Here is a 16226-nt window from a genome sequence, read left to right as displayed (position 1 = left end):
CATTGTACATTTGCTGTTATGTTAAACTTATATTAATGTTTTTCTTCATTACCCATTCAAGCCGTCTCCAACCATCATTAATGTATTTGAGTAACTAACATTTTTAACACTTGCCTTCTTTTTTGCAGAGACTTTTCTTTATCATCCTCAGTTGGAGAATCACTCTCTGCAATACAGAGGTCTTCTTTGGGCACAAGGATTGGTGTAGATGTTTCTTTGTGATAAGCCTGTGAAGAACTATTCAGTTGAGACCTTTCATTCAGTGCTGGGGGCAGGAGAGACATAACATCTGGTGTCCTAGACTCTACTACTTCTGAAGAATCTGAAGCATTCTCGATGTGATGTTCCTATTTAGACAATTCAATAACAATATGTAAACAACTTTTACAAGATATAAAAAAATTCTCTGTACATAATCAACTTATTATTATTTTATCCTTAAATACCTGATCTGTTCCCTCTAATACTACTTTCACGCTGATCTGTTCACTTCTTTTACCTTTATCATTCTCTTTGTGTATTCTAGTCTTTCACCCTTAACACTTACCTCAACAATATGGATATTGTATCTGGTATTAAATTTCTTTGTTTTATGTATTTTTGCATGACCATCCATTATTTATCTTACCCCTTACTATCACTTTTTATTTTTCGTCCATCTATACCACACTTCCCTTGACAGTGTTTTACCTCATTTACCATGTCATTTTTGTCATCTGTTCTATTTCTATATCTTTATCACCCTTTCTTGCAAATATCTTCTATTTCTTTTACAGTTTTTTTCTTGACTATCTGTTCTGCTTTCTTTCACACCACCCTTTCCTTGACTATACATTAAAAAGCTAAATAAGTTAATAATAAGAAAAAATTACTATTTCAAAAGTTGAAAAACTTTACCACACTTTTATAAATTCTTAAAAGTTCTTTATATGTAGCTATACAAAGAATATTTAAGTTATATACTATAATAGTGAATGTATTTGGTTTTTTTGTGTTCTTTTATGTAAATGGGTGACCAGCTGGTGTGGGATTTTGCAAAGGTCTTTGGATAAGAAGACCAAGTAGACTTAGTGCATACTACTTATTACTGTTGGTATAAATGAGAATAAATAACAGTTAATGATTCGTGAAATTATGATAAATACAACCTTGAGGCTGGCTTGAAACTAACAAAATTTGTTTTTTCTGTGTCTCCTACAATTATATGCTTGGTAAATTTTTTTTTCTTTCTTTTTAACCTTCTTTAACTATCTGTTTATTTAATAACCTTACCATTCTTTCCTTAACTATTTGTTCAATTTCTGATGCCAGGTCTGCTGAGCTTGAACCATCAGTAGTTTGAAGTGAAAGGTTTGAACGCTGAGGGTAAAATATGTTAAATTAGTTTTAAAACCCTAAAGGTTTTTATTATATCTAATTGAATTTAGGAGCTAAATAAGCAAGTACAAAACAAGAAGATATCTGAAACCCAAGAAATGGTGCTGTAAAGTTTTTATATTATTTACAGATGATACCAACAATAATAAAATATAAATAAAAGAAAGGTGTCTACACTTAAAAAAAAAATTCAATGTCAAAAAATGACCATATTTCAGTATTATGAGTCTTATACACAAAGTTTTAAATGTCTTCCAGTAGATGTACATGATACATTGTATATTTTCTATATAAACACACATATATTCCAAAATAAACTTGTAGATATTAAATGTGAAACAGGTAAGCTATAAAAATGGATACCTAATAAGTACTTTTACAGAATTCATTATATTTGCCAGTTATTTCCACCGGGATATTCAGAAAAATAATAAGTTTAACGTAGCTAACATATTCTTTTCTTTGTCTTCACTTGAAGAAGATAAAAATGAAATAATAAAACATAGGTTGAGTACTTTATATTGACCCTATGTGCTTGGGTTGGTCTACTGAACCTATGCCATATTGGAGAACTAATGTTTATTATAATTCTGAATTTATTGTGCACATCTTCAGGAAATTTGGCAAGCTTTTAGTAAACATGAAAAGTCTGTTGTACAGTAAAAAAAATCAGAATTTTTAATAAAGTATTTCTAATAAAGATTTGTCCATGAATTTACTGAGTCAGTCTGGCTCAGAATCTGACTAGTCTGAGTGCAAGGTGATTTTCATGTTAAGAATAAAAGTACTTCTTTACCAGGTTCATAGTTCATTTTAATAACCTCAAGAACCTCATATATAAGTATCAAAAGTTTATTTTTGGCAAAACTTTATATTTTATTTGCACCCTAACACTAACTGCAGCAAAATCATATCATGATCAACGTACAGTGAAAATATGAAATAAAATGAACGATTTCTTTTCTTCTTCTTTTGATGCATAATTTCCTTTGTTTCATGTACTTCATATCTTCAAAGTTTCGATTGTTGACCTTTTTACATATATTTTCTGTAAATATATGGTTTTATTGTTATGCTTAGTGCCTACTTGTGCACTTATCCCCCCCCCATCAAAAACAATAAAAATAGTTGAAGGTAATTATCTATTGGCTATAAACACCATGAGCAAAGCACATGACCCACATGATCTTTGAGAGTGCAAACCATAGCTGAGCTAGGCCTCACTTCTCTCACTAAGTTAGTTCTTCAAATAATTCCTGGATATTTCAAATACACATTTTAGGATTCAAAACATATCACATATATGGCAATAGAATATCCGAAAACAACTGTATTTAAAAACACGATCAAAAAATGAATGAAACTGAGGCCAAGTATCTAATTATGAACACCAAAACAAACCAGCTTGCTAACAATCCTTGTAACAAACAATTTACTTCTTTCTATTTGTCATAAAATCTATTTTTTGAAAGACAGGACGAAATAGGAGAAGTAGCATTTGGGTTTGACTTTTGTTTTTATATCTCAGTAAAGTAAAAAGCTTGGAGGTTAGAATTTATATTCTTGCTTCCATTGCCTGTAGTATAGATGTGTAACTAGTGAGAAACTTAGACACAAAAATGGGCAATTATGACAACAAATGCTCCATATGATATACCAAAGAATGAGAATTTGTTTAAATATTTTCTTCTGAAATTAATACTTAACTAATATAAAACTTTGAATTGTAAATTACGTTTTGATGTCAAGTTCTTTTACATTAATTGATAATAAAGTTGTTTAATCAAATTTTGAATATAACTCTGTAAAAAGGTTGTGACATGTAGACTTTGACCCTCCTGTATAGGGTTAAGTTGATTTTGGAGCCTGACTACCTTGTCTTGCTCTATTTGATAAATGTACATCTGGACAATGACACTGCTGCATAATTTCCATTGAAAAAGGCTCCACTGTAAAGGTGTGATGTCTAAAGCATGCCCCTCCTCCCTGCAAGCTTTCCATTAGCCATCATGTGTACAAGGAAGTGGTTTTTCAGTTCCCATTTTAACAATTCAATCCCAAAGAAATTCATAGATAATGCATGGAACATCATGAATACTTGTTTCGTTCTCGAGTTGTTTGAACAGATATGTTATGGAAGCAACTCACGTAAATTTTCCCAGATGGAGATCCTTCTTGTTTATGTGACTTACTGTTACCTTAGGCACCATGGTCAGCTTCTGTCACTGACATTTGTGTTTGTGGATTTTCACTTGTTACAAGATGTGCACCTGCACTTTGCTTACCACGGCTGGGGTTGGACTCATTGCAGGTCTCTTTGTGGATAGTTCTGGTGACCTAAGTTTATCCATATTCCCATGTTTTCCAATGGCATTAAATACAAGGGGTATCCTTACCTTGGAAATTCTGAATCCCTAATCTGAAAACATTTTTATGATGCTAGTGTATAAACATTTTGTGTCAGAAAGGGCTATTACATACCTTTCTCAAAAATCCAAATAATGCAATTCTGATACATGCCAATGCAACTTTATATTGGCTGTGGTTGTCATATGACTTGCTGATGTGCATACGCAAAATCATTTTAATTGAATGTACTCTACTGTCTGCATTAGATTTAAATTGTCCTAAATTTATGTTCTGTCAATATCGACACCAGAAGGAAAAAAATCCTTTTAAAGTTACTTTACACATAATATCCTGTGTCTTTGATCATGTGATAAATGTATACAAGTTTAAGTGTTAGCTACCATAAAGTTATGGTTTAGTACGATCTTTCTCTGAAGAGATCGAAGAAGGCACAAAGGATAGAGCATGGTTGTAATTACATTTATATGTTTTATGTCTTAGTAGAGAGAGTAGATAAAAGTATGACTGTCTTTAAGTTTACTATTCTGGAGGAAAATAAGAGTAAAAGATGGAGAGGGATAAGGTGATACAAGAGAGTAAGTTTGGTTATCTTTAAGCTGTTTTGTCTCTATTTTCCTCAGAGAAGAATGTAGAAGACACAATGACAAAAGTGTTAATGTCTTTAAATTTTCTGTTTTGTCTCTAATATCCTAGAAAGTAAGCAAGAATAGAAGTATGATTTTCTTTATGTTGACCATTTTGTTTGAAGTGAGAATAGAAGGCACAAAAACAAGTGTTATTGTATTTAAGTTTACTGTTTTGTTTCTAATATTTTAAAGAGTAGGTAAAGGTATGACTGTCTTTAGGTTAACAGTATGTTTTTTAACTCTTTCTAAAGACAGAGTAGAAAATATGAGGACAAAGGTGTTATTGCATTTCAATTTATTGTTTTGTCTGTCTTCCTATGAAGAAAGAGAGGAGGTAGATAGGTAAAAGAGCAATTATCATTGTACTTTCCCCTGAAGGAGAAGGTACAAGCAACAATGTGTGGTTGTTTTTTATCTAAATATATTTTACTCTGAAGAGAGTGGGTAAGAGTAAAGTTTGATATATCTACATTTTCCTCTGAAGAAAGTGAAAATATTCTCGTTATTTAGCTTACAATCTGATCTTGCAAAAAAACAACAAAAGACAGCATAGAAGGATCTTTAACTTACTGTTTTCACTGTATCCCCCTCACAAGAAAGAGGAGGAGGTACAGGGGTGAAAGTGTGATCTTGAATCTTCATAGGAGGTGGAAGTTCCACATCACAGACTTCTTCCTCTGTGGAGGCACCACCATTTAAATCAAGGGACTTAAATCCCTGAGTTAGGTGAGATTCTATGGGAGATGGTTTCTAAATGAAAAATAAAAAATATTCTTACGAGCCAACTCATCATAGACTCAGATACACTATCTGATTTAGTCTTGCTTACAAGTTGGAGGTTATTTTTTAAAGTAATGAAACAATTAAAATTAAAGACAAAAATAAACATCTATATAAATAATAATCAACTTCCGTTTGTCTGTCCAGAACTTTTCTTCCAAGTTTCTCGATCAAATGCTACAAATCTCATATCCTAAGAAAGGCCTACAGAATAAACATCATGTGAAAAACTTTACATAAAACAATGTGCTCAGTGCTACACATGTCTATGTAATAAACCAATTAAACTTCATTTAAATGATTTACATGAGACAAAACATGAAGCACTACAGGTTACTATATAATAAAACTTGATGTGAAAGGTTTGTAGGAGTCAAAAAGTGAATTAACAAATGTTACTATACAATAAAACTTGATGTGATAGGTTTCTAGGAGTCAAAAAGTGAATTAACAAATGTTACTACATAATAAAACTTGATGTGATAGGTTTGTAGGAGTCAAAAATGATATAACAATGTTACTACATAATAAAACTTGATGCAAAAAGTTTGTACGAGTCAAAAATGATATAACAATGTTACTATACAATAAAACTTGATGTGATAGGTTTGTAGGAGTCAAAAATGATATAACAATGTTACTACGTAATAAAACTTGATGTGATAGGTTTGTAGGAGTCAAAAAGTGAATTAACAAATGTTACTACATAATAAAACTTGATGTGATAGGTTTGTAGGAGTCAAAAATGATATAACAATGTTACTACATAATAAAACTTGATGCAAAAGGTTTGTAGGAGTCAAAAATGATATAACAATGTTACTACATAATAAAACTTGATGCAAAAGGTTTGTAGGAGTCAAAAATGATATATCAATGTTACTACATAATAAAAGTTGATGTGATAAGTTTGTAGGAGTCAAAAATGATATAACAATGTTACTAATAAAAGTTGATGTGATAGGTTTGGAGGAGTCAAAAATGATATAACAATGTTACTACATAATAAAACTTGATGCAAAAGGTTTGTAGGAGTCAAAAATGATATAACAATGTTACTACATAATAAAACTTGATGCAAAAGGTTTGTACGAGTCAAAAAAAGAAAAGCAATGTTACTTCATACAAAACTTGACATGAAGGACTTGTATGAGTCAAAATGTCAAAGAACAATGTTACTTTATAATAAAACTTGATATGAAAGGTTTGTAGGAGTCAATAAGTGATGTGGTAGAGGTTTCTAGAAAAAGAAATTATGAAATAGTTGGTTCCTTGAATTGTAGGTGTGAGGTGTCAGGACTCTACATAAAACAAATCATAAGATTAGATGTTTGTATGAAACATGAAGGTGAAAGTTTGTATGAGTATGATAAGGAACTTCTATACAATCAACTAACCTGCACTCTACGTTCATCTGATTGGTTTTCCATATGAGTCAAAGAAGTATATGGTTTGTTTCCTATTTCTTCCTTACCACTCAACAACTGCAGCAGGAAGATAATTAAACATAAGGACCAAAAAAGTTTAAAACATAAAACTAAATTCTTTGCAACAATTAGAAATGTAACATATATCATTAAAATTCACAGAATAAAACCAAATCTATGAAATAGTATACACCATAAAGATAACTAAGTATATAACAAATCACTATGAAAACATTATTATGTGAGAGAGAAATTGTGTTTAAAGCGGTCAGCTAGAAAACTAGTTACTAGGATAGGATGTTAAGGCACAAATATTTTATCAATATTCTAAAATACCATATTTTTCGGTGGCAAAAGTCAACATTTTTAAGGGAACTTTCATCTTGTTTTAACATACATTTCTGTAAACAATGTGGGTTTTAAATCTTGCACAAAGCTACACAAGCTACTGGCTGTCCATAATTTAGCAGTGAAAGACCAGAGGGAAGGCAGCTAGCCATCTCCACCCACTGCCAACTCTTGGGCTACTCTTTTACCAACGAATAGTGGGATTGATTGTCACATTATAATGCCCCCATGGCTGAAAGAGCAAGGATGTTTGGTGGGATGGAGTTTTGAACCCTCAGATTGTGAGTCAAGCACCCTAACCACCTGGCCATGCCAGGCAAACAATGTGGGAGAATGTGAAAAACAAGGTTACAAACTGAGTTGTTATTCCAAACTAAAATGAATAAAATTTGGTATGAAACATTAACATCAACTTGATTTATCTATTGGATTTTATGTTCCTTTTTATTTTGTAACGGAAGGGGGGGGGGGAACTGAGTATATATTTAAAAGCAAGTTAATAGTTTCTGAAAGCAAACAATAATATCAACAGAGCTTAAATATATTGTGAGTTGTTCACCAACACACTGTAGCCATGGCAAAGTTTTATAACCCTTCTTTGGATCTGAGAATCAACATAAATAATAACTGATTATGAGGAAAACTTTAAGAAGAATACTTGTAATCATGTTCTCTTCACTGTACAAGTCCAAGATAACTATGTACAAAGGAAACACTGATTGTGGAATGAAACAGCTACATAATTCAACATGTGCTATTTTTGTGTTGAGCCAGAGTATCACGTACATGTTGTATAACCATCAGTCAAGCACGAAGCAGCACAACTTTTAAGCATTATGGAACATTCTCTTTTCACTCTACAGATATTTAACTAAATAAAATATTGTCCAGTTTTCCATCACTGTGAACTATATGAATGATACTCAAAAGTAAATATAAGAGTTAAGACAACTTCCACCTACCTTCCAGTGGTGTGGAACAGAAGATTTCTTGGTGGTTGGCTTTGCTGTTTCGCTGGCAGCTCTGTCTACCCGCCCATGACTAAGTTTTCTAACAGGATTTGATAACCATTTCCTTAAAAATGAAACAAAAACAAAATGTTAAGTAAGAAGTTGTGTGAGCTTTTATAAACATACTTTCACATCATAATAAAACAAAATCTACATGACCTACTTTCACACACAGCAAAACCTTTAAAAAAAGGTTACCAAATAAATAAAACATACAGCCCAATTTTAAAACTTACACAACATTAAAATATATTCTCATTATACCAACTGTTACACTAGTCATAAATCTTGAAACATAAAATAGTCAGTTTAAATACACTGTTTTATGTTTTATATTATGATACAATGCACCACAGAGAAGACAAAACAAAAAACAAAAAAACTGCTCCCACTGGTAAACACGTGTTCAGTCTCTATATCAGATACTACTGTATGGGTATTATGTGATGACAATACCTACACCAAATGTCTCTCTCTTTACCAATATAGCCAAATGTTACAACTGTCCACTAGGTGGTAGGTGAAGTTGTCACTATCTATTTTTTTTATAAACACATCAAGTGTTGAATAAACTCAGCCAGACTTGATCCATAAAGATATAGTCTGTAAAACAGATTTGTTGTCATGCTCTTTACATTTTACTTATTATATAATTTACATCATTTTAATTAGTTTTATCCAAGATAATAGTTTAAACCAAGAGTCAACAGAGCTATTTCAGCTAAGAGCTTGTATTTATTAAATTTTCTCATTCATGCTGATATAAAACATCATATCTGACACGATGCTGTTCAGTAGTTTCGGCATGTACAATGTTCTTGTCAATTCAGAAATGTTCCCTGTTCACCTTTTAACATTATCTGTTTAAGTGGCTCAGAGACAGCAGAATCTTTACTTTCACAAGTAACAAAAAACATTTTGAGAAGTATATAACTATCTCTAGCTTTTGTTATTTAGGTGGTATTTTTCTAATGTATGATTGAACACTTGACATTTTCTTTTAAATTTCTATACAAATTATGTAATAAATCCTACCAGAATACCTGCTAAAATTCTATATTAATAATAATTACAGTTTAAAATAAATAATCAACATGTATTTAATGGCTTCCACAGCAACTTGACTTGTTTAACACAGTATTATTGAATTTTGCTGAGTAGAGCATCTTATCATATTTTCATTACCATTGTTTTGGGGGTAATGAGAGTTTCAACAAAACTGGTGAAGTAACATTGCCTTATAAATCATTAAGATGATGAACGAGGATTATCAATGTATACATTTTGGATGAAAAGCAATTTATCAATGTATATAATTAAGGTATAGAGACTAGCTGAGAGAAAGCTGAAAATCATGGTTATTAATGTTCACGTTTAAGGCTAGGAGACACACAGAAAGAATACTGAGAAACGTGGCTTATTAATGCACAAATTTAAAGGGAAGATAATAGCAATGGGGAAGCTGGAAAACATGGTTTATTAAAGTACATTTTAAGGCAAAGAGGAAGCTGAAAATGCAGTTTTATTAATGTACACATTTAAGATACTAACAAAGGAATACTGAAAAACACAGTTTATTATTTACATGTTAAGGGCAAGAAGATTAGCAAAGGGAATACTGAAAAAAGTCTAATAATGTTCATATATATAAGGCGAGTAGCCTAGCAAAGTGGATATGGAGAAATACGGTTTATTAATGTACACTTTAAATCAAAAGGCAAACAAACTGATAACTCTGTCAAGTACATGAATAAAGTGGAGGATGTATCATATAAGATGCTGACACACAGGTTAAAAATATACTGTTATGACTACGGAAGTCATGTGATGCTGGTAACACGTGATGAGATTCTCAAAGGATCGTGAATTGTCCTGGCAACTCTAGTCTGTTCCAGGCACCATCTTTTTTAGTATATAAGCCCGGCAAATAAAGCGGAGAGAGGAATTGCATAGATAGAGAGATTGAAGATAGAGATAATCGAGTCAAGTCATAAGTAAAGTGTGTGAATCCCTGTGAATTATAGTATGTGTTTAAGTTAAACTGACTGTGGAAATTCTGTGTATTGCAAAGTTGTATTGAGAAAGAATAAACTAGTTTTATTTAAGAAAGGACTTGTATCACTGAAGTTCCTCAGAAAGAATTTATACAGGAAATTAACAAATGACCAGATACGCAACAATACATATCTACAGGACAAGGTCAAACTGAAAAATAAACATCACAGAAACTGTTGGCTTAAAACATAGAATTAACCACCTTAAGTTTTATGAGCATTATTTATAGTTTTAAGCCATATTTAGGATTATAACTTCAATATTATTAAGTTCACGTTCATTGATGTAACATGGTAATGGCTATTAATACAACACAAGAGGATGGCAGATGTAAACTTCAAGTCTACAGGGTTGTGTCATATCAGTGGTAATTCTCATTATGTTCATAACATTACAGACTAACCCATTACAGGTTATGTGTGTGTGTGTGTGTGTGTGAGACAACATCCATTTTTATTTCATGGTTTGGAGAAAACTTTGAGTAGAAATCATAAATAGTACATTAGTGTGTATAAAAAGAGAAGATAAAAAAAGATGTATAAATTACATGTATTCACTAAAAAAGCCTAGAGGGCACCATTAATCATTAAGTAAAATACTATACAGAAAAGCTATTTCACTCATGAAGTTTCAAGACATTATGCTGTCCATTGCACCATAACCAAGATTCAAAGCACATTCTGGTGGATACAACAGCTTCTGTTACCGTAACACAGTCCTGATGATGGTAACTGCATTACCAAAACTATTTCATTGTGCCAAAAAAATGTCATTTTTTGTGTTTTTACTCTAAACATGTACTTGTTGTGAAAAAGTTTGAATGTTACACCACATGCAAACAAAGCTTTAAGCTTCTTGTATATAATAATGCCAAAATTTTGACAGGCAGGTTTCTCCGAGTCCCAGCACCTGACATTTCTGGTAATTTGCTTCTATTAATTTACTGTTATAAGTATATAATATACAGTTATACAATCATGTATTAACCTACTTGATTATTAAATGTGTATAATAAACTATTAAAAGTCACTTGGCAAGTAGATGCATTTAATACAATTGTTGTCACATTCGTATGTATATTATATTGTTACTCATTAATCTGCTCTCATGTTTAACCTAAAGAGTGTGTTTATGTCTGCTTATGACTGGGGAACCACTGGACTTATTATCACCAAACCTAACACATACTTTTAGAGACCCCTATTATACTGACATCTTTGTACCTCTTCTTGTGTTGTCCTATGTCTATTATACTGTTACTCATTAATCCACTCTAGTGTTTAATCTAAAGAGTGTGTTTATGTCTGCTTATGACTGGGGAACCACTGGACTTATTATCACCAAATTTAACACATACCTTTAGAGACCCTATTATACTGACATCTTTGTACCTCTTCTTGTGTTGTCCTTTCAAAACTTAAAAGTAAATCACAAAGCAAGTAGAGATATTATTCTGACATCTGTGTACCTAATACTGTATTGTTCTTTAGACAAGTGAAATGCAGGGTATGTAGACGTATTATGGTGATATCTGTGTACTTGATACTGTGTCGTTCTTTAGACAAGTGAAATGCAGGGTATGTAGACGTATTATGGTGATATCTGTGTACTTGATACTGTGTCGTTCTTTAGACAAGCGAAATACAGGATATGTAGACTTATTATGGTGATATCTGTGTACTTGATCCTGTGTCGTTCTTTAGACAAGCGAAATGCAGGGTATGTAGACGTATTATGGTGATATCTGTGTACTTGATACTGTGTCGTTCTTTAGACAAGCGAAATACAGGATATGTAGACGTATTATGGTGGATATCTGTGTACTTAACAGTGTGTTGTTCTTTAAAACCTGAGAAGTAAGTCACAAAGCATGTACATAGATAGTACAGTCTTCATAACCTCACTATATTTCGAGTAGCAAAAGAAGTGTCAACCAACGTATCAAAGTCCAGACTGCAATTAACGCTAGAGATGGATCCACACCCTATTAAAATGGAGAACTAGGCGAAGCACAAGGAGTGCTAACTCGATACCTTTGGTGCCATATTGCGTATCTATCAACATATATAGTTACTAAGTTTGACTTCCATGCTGTTAACACTTGAAAATGAAGTCCTGAGAAAACAAACACTGATAAGCATTTCTTTACTTTATTGCTCAGCAGTATCTGACACACCGCATAACCGTTGGTGACGTTAAACATTTCACGAAGTACGTGTCACGTAAGAAACCAAAACCGTTTAAAGCTTTTCAGTGTCACACTCGTTAGAAATACTTACACCACTTTACAAATAAGAAGGGTTAGATATCAATAAATTAGTCTCTTCATAATAATCCACGCGTGCAAAGTAAGTAAATATTTTCAGGGATGGGGGAGAGCTATTGAAAACGGCTAGTTTATCGATAAGGGGATTCAACATTAACTAACGATCCTACACCCCCACATTAGTAAGATATATATCACACGTCCAACATTATTACGTTTCAACAGCAGAAGTTCCATTAGCATGCACGACTTGGAGAGAGTACACTCATTATAGCTGTTTGTTCATGAGCCGAATTTAACAATTTTGTATCGTAGGTATGATAATTGTGTGTTGTTTAACGATATCTCCACACATATACGTTTTCCAACAGGTATGTAAAGTCACCAAAAATAGAATTAGAAAATCAACAGCAAAGTTGGAATTTGTTCAAATTCTTCAATAATACAGGCAAGTCAATGACACGTAATTATAGTTGAAATACCTATCTATATATGCTCCTTACAATAGGCTTAATTACACAGAACATATATGTTTTCCTCTCTGGAATATTAACTTACCGAAACGGTCCTCGACGTTTATTTGCAGGAGAAACGGTGCTTGAAGGTAGGAGAAACGGAGGATTAGCAGTTGAAGGCGAGGCTTCACTAACTACCGGAACATCTAGGGAGGGAAAACAAAAACTGTCATCTCCTATTAAGATATTAACTTAGTTAATTTTACAACGTGATCTATGATACACGTGTAAATACAACCTATGAGAATTGTATTGGAAGATTGGAATAAAAACATCCACAGTACCTACCTATCTAAAGCGAGTGATTTCATTTCGTAAATAAATACAACAATGTTGTCGTATCCAAAGAAAAAACTGTAAAAACCTTTGTCAATATACTTTAAACAATGCTGTTAAATAGTTTTGAAGATTAGAGACGATAAGGTACTTGAAAAGCGCCTATCAACTGTTTGTCTTAGTAATCAACAAAACCATACTGTGATTTCAAAGTCATAAGTATTGATTCAGTGTTATGTTGTGAAATGTTATACCGTTTACTGTTCATTTGCATAATATAATCTGGCCAACTGTGAACTCTTCTTAGTCATCAGACATAGGAAATTTTCGATGTACAGATATGCCAAAATTTGGTCACTGGTAATTTATATCAGGCTTAGCAATTAAAACTATCACAAAGTAGTATAAAAGCCCGTCAAAAATGACAGGAAACCAAAGCTTACCGAATTTGAATCCTCCAACATGCATTTTGAACTTTGATGCTCATAAGTAGACACAAAAAATAATAATAATAAGGGGCCTTCTAGCTTCGGGAAACCAAATCTCATCATGAGCAATATGTGTCATGTTGTGAAATGTTTTATCAAACATATCTTACGCATCATATGAAGGTTATAAACTAGCACCATGACCAGCAAGGTCTATGACACACACTGTTTACTTGTGTGATAATAAGTTGGCAAACAACGATTTATAAGCATAATAAAATGATGTATTCTGAGGGGTAACATACTACATGTTTCGAGAGAACATTGGTGAAGAAGACAGACAAATGTTCTGGCAAAACATAAAGTAAGTTTCCCCCAAAATAGATCAGTTTATTATGTTTATAAACCGTTGTTTGCCAACTTATTATCATGTTAGCATAATGCTCTTTGTTATTCAAGTATTACTTATGTGATTTCATAATATCCCAAGAATTACCGATAGGTGTCCATGTGCACCCCATCGACTCTCTAAATATGTTTTTCGAAACTGTTTATGCACAGACTGCTTATAAAGTTATTACTTTGTTGGGTATAGGATCCTGATAACACATGAGCAACTCAGTTGCACAAAAACTTAAATAAATCACTATCTATACTCTTAACTCCACTAACTACTTATGGGATTCCCTGTCTATTTTTTGATTATTTATTTGCACTATTACTATAGCAGGCAAAACACAAACATCAAATTACTCAACGTAGCGAATGGTGTTAAACTAGTAGATTATTCGAGGGTTGAATCTTACACGACAGTGAGGCTAATTTCTTCTGGAACGTTAAATAGCTTCAATTGTTTTTCTCTAATAAAGGAGTATTAAGATGAGTGCATTTTTCAAAACTACACCAAAAATATTTGTACTTTGTGCCTTTTTATTATATTTAACAGCACAAGTTTTCTCACAGACTGATTCAGACCCTATCAGTGTTTTATTATTACGAAACACAGATAACTGTCTTGTGCCATGGGGAGTGCAGAAGAATTTGTTTTGACACCTTGGATGTCGGCAGTTATATTTTGCTTCTGACATATTAACAGAAACTACTAGGTTTAGTTATACTTTTGCAAAATTCTGGCCTAACAATACAACGTTCAATACAACCTAGAGAGAGGTTAAACATGTCGAGTTTTCTAAAAGTATATTAACGGCTTTGTGCTGCTCAACCTAAATTATTGTATTTACACATACACATATTGCTATACTGTTTCTAAGGGCAACAGCTATAAACACAAGTAAGGAGTACAGAGCAAGCAGCCCGGATATAGAGAGGTTAACCAATCACTGACGGCATAAGCTACATTCCATGTTCTTTTATTACGCAGTCAGTGCTTGTATGAAAACCATAAAAAACGTATGATGTTTTTAATAGTTGTTGTTGCAAATTTATGATTTTTCATTCGTTTACTGTTCATTTGCATAATATAATCTGGTCAACTGCGAACTCTTCTTAGACATCAAACATATGAAATTTTCGATGTACAGATATGCCAAAATTTGCCACTGGTAATTTATATCAGGCTTAGCAATTTAAAACTTTCACAAGGTAGTATAAAAGCCCGTAAAAAATGACAGGCAACCAAAGCTTACCGAATTTGAATCCTCCAATATGCATTTGCAACTTTGATGCCCGTAAACAGACATAAGAAAAACAATGGGGCTTCTAGATCCTGGAAACCAAATCCCATCATGAGCAAAATCTATTTTAACTATAAAGTGTCTCTTCCCAGCATTCACTGATCACAGTTATTTTCTAATTGCGTAACTGCGATAGTTCTCTTAAAACCAAATTTTTGTAAATACTCGATCATCGTTCAAAAACTTCTATTCATAACAAATTAACTTCACTCGGTGATAAATAATAAATCCTTGCTATAAAAACTCCCTTCCTACTTTTATATAGCAGAAAAAGTGTCGAAATTTAGGAGCTATTTATGCCTATGTTAGCAATTGAATTCAACTAAAATGGGAACAGGCAATGAAAAGAGGAAGTATTATAGGCGAAAAAGTGGAATTGGACTCGTGTAACTTAGCTTTTATGATTCTTATGAAATAAGTAAAAACCACGTAAGCCAACAGCTTTACTTAAAGCTGATGAACTTAGTACCAAAAGGCCAATCTGACTTTATTTTACGAACCAACAAAACCACCTCAGATTGCGATAATTCTGTACCATAGGCATTTAAAGTAAACATAATACAGACACTCCACATCTGCTGTAATATAACACATATGTTTCACAGAACATATTATATAACCCATAACACAGTTATTTACCACTGTATACAAAACACACCTCCACACCTGCTATACCACCACACAGATGTCTTCCAGAAGATATTATGGAACCCACAACACAGTTATTTACCACTGTATACAAAACACACCTCCACACCTGCTATACCACCACACAGATGTCTTCCAGAAGATATTATGGAACCCACAGAACAGATACTTAGTACTCTATAGAAAATACACAAATCGTTTACTTCTGATGCATCACAAAACAGTACAGTTATGCTGTATCTAGGCCACAACTCTACATTAGAATAATACAGTACAGGTATGCTGTATCTGGGCCACAACTCTACATTAGAATCGTACAGTACAGGTATGCTGTATCTGGGCCACAACTCTACATTAGAATCGTACAGTACAGGTATGCTGTATCTGGGCCACAACTCTACATTAG

General features: G+C 32.7%; 1 protein-coding gene across 1 annotated transcript in view; it reads right to left on the bottom strand.

The window, feature by feature from the left end:
* LOC106461219 (triple functional domain protein-like) overlaps nt 1-16226 on the bottom strand; it is a 251610-nt gene that overhangs the window by 13225 nt on the left and 222159 nt on the right. Inside the window, exons 37-42 of the mRNA XM_022388075.1 lie at nt 12818-12920; nt 7891-8002; nt 6551-6637; nt 4944-5123; nt 1273-1359; nt 115-347 (exon numbers count right to left, since the gene is read on the bottom strand). Coding sequence (XP_022243783.1) covers nt 115-347; nt 1273-1359; nt 4944-5123; nt 6551-6637; nt 7891-8002; nt 12818-12920 — 802 coding nt within the window. The remainder of the gene's footprint in view (nt 1-114; nt 348-1272; nt 1360-4943; nt 5124-6550; nt 6638-7890; nt 8003-12817; nt 12921-16226) is intronic.

The sequence above is a fragment of the Limulus polyphemus genome, unplaced genomic scaffold (assembly GCF_000517525.1).
Source record: "Limulus polyphemus unplaced genomic scaffold, Limulus_polyphemus-2.1.2 Scaffold916, whole genome shotgun sequence".
In the NCBI taxonomy this organism is placed as follows: Eukaryota; Metazoa; Arthropoda; class Merostomata; order Xiphosura; family Limulidae; genus Limulus; species Limulus polyphemus.
This window is presented reverse-complemented; position numbering and strand designations above follow the sequence as displayed.